The sequence below is a fragment of the Taeniopygia guttata genome, chromosome 25, assembly GCF_048771995.1.
Source record: "Taeniopygia guttata chromosome 25, bTaeGut7.mat, whole genome shotgun sequence".
Taxonomy (NCBI): domain Eukaryota; kingdom Metazoa; phylum Chordata; class Aves; order Passeriformes; family Estrildidae; genus Taeniopygia; species Taeniopygia guttata.
In genome coordinates this window covers 7,900,775-7,905,186 of record NC_133050.1, presented here as the reverse complement: position 1 = coordinate 7,905,186, position 4,412 = coordinate 7,900,775, and the positions used below count along the sequence as shown (strand labels likewise).

The following is a 4,412-nucleotide window of genomic DNA, read 5'->3' as shown; positions in this document are numbered from 1 at the left end:
GCTGAAATTCAATTATTTAGGGTTATTGGGAATTTTTGGTATTTTTTGGCTTAAAAAACCATGTCATTTTCCGACATTTTTACTTTTTTTTTTGTTGTATAGAGATAAGATAGGGATAAAAAGGGGACAGAACAGAAATAAAATATAAATTAAATAGGGATGAAATAGAGGTAAGATGTGTAAAAATAGAGGAGGAAACAGAGAAGAATGATCATAAAATAGGGGAAAAATAGGGATGAAATGGGCATAAAATAGGGATTAAATCCACCCCTGGAAGCAAACCCCCAGGAAAAGCACCAGCGCCAGGAATTTCTCCCAGACACTTCCAGCGATCCCTGCACGGCCCGGCCCGGCCCGGCCCGGGGATTTCCAGGCCCTGCCGGGATTTGTTTGTCCCGGGATTTTTCCCGGAATGAGCCTCGGGAAGCTGCAGCTGATGCAGGAAAAACTTTATTGATTGCAGGGAAAGCAGAGCTGCCCGGGGAGGGGGACGGGGACCGGGAACAGGGGACAGGGATGGCCGGGAATGGCCCGGGGGATCCCAAACCCTGAAATCACCTGGGGCACCCCAAAGCCCGAATCCCCCCAAACCCATCACCCAGGGCACCCCAAAGCCCGAATCCCCCCAAAGCCATCCCCCAGGGCACCCCAAAGCCCGGATCCCCCAAACCCATCACCCGGGGCACCCCAAAGCCCGGATCCCCCCAAACCCATCCCCCAGGGCACCCCAAAGCCCGGATCCCCCGGGAGCCCCGGTGCCGCAGCCGAGGCCGGCGCTGCCGGCGGGACAGCGGCGCTGCCGGGGTGGCTCAGGGCAGGGTCACGGATTTGGAATCGCCGCCGGGGAAGCGAATCTCGTGCGCCAGGCACGGCCCGTTGGGCTCCTTGCCGAAATCCACCAGGAAGTTCTTGTTGACGGTCAGGCCGCCCTTGTCCGTGTCCACGTCGAGCTGCAGCATCACCGAGCCCTCCCTGCGCGGGGACAGCGGCGGCTCGTGGGACAGCGCCCCGGGGCCGCTGCGGGGAGCGCCCGGCCGGGGCCAGCGGCACGGGCTGGGCCGCCTCTGGCTCCCCGCTGCCCGCAGGAGGGGCACAAAGCCGTGCGCAGGACGGGCTCGGCGCCTCTTGCTCCTCCCCAGCTCGCCCTGCAGCGGCTCAGGCTGCGCCCGGCCAGGCCGGACCCCCTTGGGCCGAGCTCAGCCCGGGCTCGGCTCCATCCCGGCCCCGCCGGGGCTCGGCCGGGAGCGGCTCCGGGGCAGCCCCGAGGGGTCGCGGCCCCTTCCCCACGCCCGCCCGGGCCCGCGGAGCCTTTGGCAGCCGCGAGTGGCTCACTTGATCAGGCTGGGGTAGAACTGCTGGTCCCAGGTGCTGTAGAAGGAGTTGGTCACGTAGAGCCGCTTCCCGTCCAGGCTCAGCTGCAGCGCGGCGGGGCCTCCGTACACGCGCTTGCACTGGAACACACGGACTGGGCTTACTGGGGGCACTGGGACACACGGACTGGGGGCACTGGGGGCACTGGGACACACGGACTGGGGGACTGGGGGCACTGGGAGCGCTGGGACACACGGACTGGGGGCACTGGGGGCACTGGGAGCACTGGGATGCACGGACTGGGGTTAATGGGAGCACTGGGGGCATCGGGGCTGCTGCCATCAGGGACAGTGAGAGCACGCTCAGGGTCACCCGCGCTCGGGTGAGCACACACAGCCACGCTCAGCCGGGCACACACTCACCGCCCACACCCAGGTGAGCACGCACCCACGCTCCGGTGCGCACACGCTCACCCACGCTCCGGCTCAGCCCCAGCCACGCTGCCCCGTCCCGCCCAGGCACTGCCGGCCCTGCCGGCCGCTCACCTTGACCACCAGCGGCTCGGGCTGGCACTTGAGCTCCTCGTCCCTGCACACGGTCACGGGGCCCCCTCGCAGGATGCTGCCGCCCACGAACACCTGCAAGGGCCGCGCTGGCACACGAGCGTTCCGCGGCCGCGGCCCCGCGGGCCCCGCTCCCCCCCGGGCCGGGCGCTGCCCCTCACCTGCCCCACCAGCCGGGGCTTGCAGTTCCTGGCCAGCTCGTACTGCCGGATGTCCCCGTGCCACCAGTTGCTCACGTACAGGAACCGGTCGTCCGGGCTGATGACGAGGTCGGCGATGAAGGCTGCGGGCAGAGCCGGGGCTCAGGGCACGGGCAGAGCCGGGGGACGGCGCGGGGGCCTGGCCGGAGCTGGCCTTTGGGGCAGGGACGGGCACATCGGGCTCGGCCAGCCTTTGGGCTCGGCCAGGATTGGGGGTCACCGAGCAGGGCTCTGGAGCCGCCCGGCCGGGCTCTGCGGTCACCGCCCGGGCTGTGCCCGGCTGCAGAACGCGCCCGGGGAAGAGGAATGCCAGCCCCGAGGGCACACGAACCTGGCATCGTGGGCATGATCCAGCCCCTCACGTCCTTGGCCGGGATCCGGATCACCTCCTCCACGGCCCAGTTGTCTCTCTGCACAGGGACACCGAGCCCGGCTGAGCCGCGCTGCCCCCGGCCCGAGCCGAGCCGGGCACAACGGGCATCCCCCCGCTGCCCCGCAAGCCCCGGATCTAGTGCTCCCTGGCCCCGCTCCTCCTCCTCCTCCTCCTCCTCCTCCTCCTCCTCCTCCTCCCTGCCGGCTCTCCCAGCCCCGGGCCGCTGCCGCCGCTCGCACTCGCCTCGCAGGGTCTGTAGAGGCGGAAGATGGTCCCGCTCAGGGCACAGCCCACGTAGCCCTCGGCGGCCTCGGGGCTGTGCAGGAAGCGCACGCTCAGCGGCAGGGAATCCTCGCCCAGGTCGAAGCACTGCGTGAGGCTGCGGCACGACAAGTTCCACACGTTCAGGCGGCGGCCGAAGACCCCTGCGGGACACGGGGGGAAAGGCTCGGGGGTGTCCGGGGACAGGCACCGCTCCCCGGAGGGCTCCTGCTGGGGAGCGGCACGGAAAGGGCAGCAGCTGGGCAGGAGAAACTGGGAAATGCAGCATTTGGGGAGGAGAAACTGGGAAATGCAGCATTTGGGGAGAGCACAGAGGAATGCAGGATTTGGGGAGAGCACAGAGGAATGCAGGATTTGGGGAGAGCACAGAGCAATGCAGGATTTTGGAGCAGCCCGGCCCTGCCCGCCCTGGGTTCCAGCCCTGCCCATCCTCAGCCCGAGCCTGGCAAAGGCTCTGGGGCTCAAATCGGCCCCTCGGGGGCACCGAGCCCCGCCAGCCCCGCGCTCAGCCCTGCCATCGCTGCCAGCCGCGTGTCCCCACCTTTCTTGAGGTCCTCGGGGTTGAAGCCACGCCCGGCCAGTCTGGGCACCATCCCGGCCGAGCTGACCAGCACGTTGTGCTGGGCCTGGTACCAGAAGTCGTAGCCGGTCGGGGGAGCCTCACACTCGTTCTCCCAGTTGCCCTTCAGGTCGTAGCTCTCTCCGTCCAACTGCAGGAAGCCACCTGGGACACGCGAGGGACGTGGCGGTGACAAAGCCAGGCTCCCGCCTTCCCAGGGGGACTCCCGGGATGGCAGTTCGGGCAGGGACATTGGAGTTCGGGCAGGGAAACGGGCATTCGGGCAGGGAAATTGGAGTTCGGGCAGGGAAACGGGCGTTCGGGCAGGGAAACGGGCGTTCCGGGAGGCACAATTCACCTTTGCCGTTGCCAGCGGGGTCGCCCATGTTGGCGATCAGGATGTCCCCGTTGGGCAGCGGGTGCGTGACAGCCAGGTAGCCCTTGTTGCACTTCCAGAAGACATCCACGGGCTCGATCATCTGCAAAAATCGGCGCAAAGTTCAGCCTCCGCCTGCTCGGCGCCTTTCCCGGCATCACCGAATCCTCCCTCCGCGCCTCCCTCCCGGAGCCCCCCGCCGTTCCCCTCCCTCCCTCCCTGGCTCGCTGCCGCCCCGGGCTCGCCCCGGCCGTACCTTGCAGATCCGAGGCGCCCGGCACTGGGAGCCCACATCCACCACGTAGATGCGGGAGGAGATGAGGCACGGCAGGACCAGCCTGGTCCTTCTGGCCGCGGCGCCGCTGTCGAAGCAGCCGCAGGCGGGGCCCCAGCCCGCGCAGTGCAGCTCGTCCTTGAGGTTGGGCATGGGCAGCCGGTGGATCACCTGGGCACGGCCAAGGCAGCTCAGCCCGGGCCGGGCCGGGCTTGCCCCGCGGGGAGCGGCCCCGGGCTTTGGGGGGCTGCGGAGAGGGGCCGGGAGCGGCCCCGGGCTTTGGGGGGCTCCGGAGAGGGGCCGGGAGCGGCCCCGGGCTTTGGGGGGCTCCGGAGAGGGGCCGGGAGCGGCCCCGGGCTTTGGGGGGCTCCGGAGAGGGGCCGGGAGCGGCCCCGGGCTTTGGGGGGCTCCGGAGAGGGGCCGGGAGCGGCCCCGGGCTTTGGGGGGCTCCGGAGAGGGGCCGGGAGTGGCCCC

At 68.6% G+C, this 4,412-nt stretch overlaps 1 protein-coding gene across 1 annotated transcript; it reads right to left on the bottom strand.

Moving 5' to 3' along the window:
- Nucleotides 1–434: 434 nt before the first annotated feature.
- Nucleotides 435–4,106, bottom strand: LOC121471136 (methanethiol oxidase-like). Its single transcript, XM_072918646.1, has 9 exons — nt 3,921–4,106; nt 3,647–3,767; nt 3,271–3,453; nt 2,691–2,872; nt 2,406–2,484; nt 2,036–2,157; nt 1,857–1,949; nt 1,333–1,451; nt 435–972 (listed from the first exon to the last, which is right to left on the bottom strand). Exons 1-9 carry the CDS (start codon nt 4,089–4,091, stop codon nt 810–812), a joined length of 1,233 nt encoding a protein of 410 aa, XP_072774747.1. The 5' UTR covers nt 4,092–4,106; the 3' UTR covers nt 435–809.
- Nucleotides 4,107–4,412: the final 306 nt, after the last annotated feature.

Bases quoted from the DNA above. Each gene is read 5' to 3' on its own strand.
- LOC121471136 (XM_072918646.1), bottom strand. From the start codon at position 4,091: ATGCCCAACCTCAAGGACGAGCTGCACTGCGCGGGCTGGGGCCCCGCC. The intron at 1,950-2,035 runs GTGAGGGGCAGC...CGGCCCTTGCAG, and splicing joins AGCCCCGGCTGGTGGGGCAG to GTGTTCGTGGGCGGCAGCAT. The intron at 973-1,332 runs GTGAGCCACTCG...GTCCCCGCGCAG, and splicing joins TTCTACCCCAGCCTGATCAA to GGAGGGCTCGGTGATGCTGC.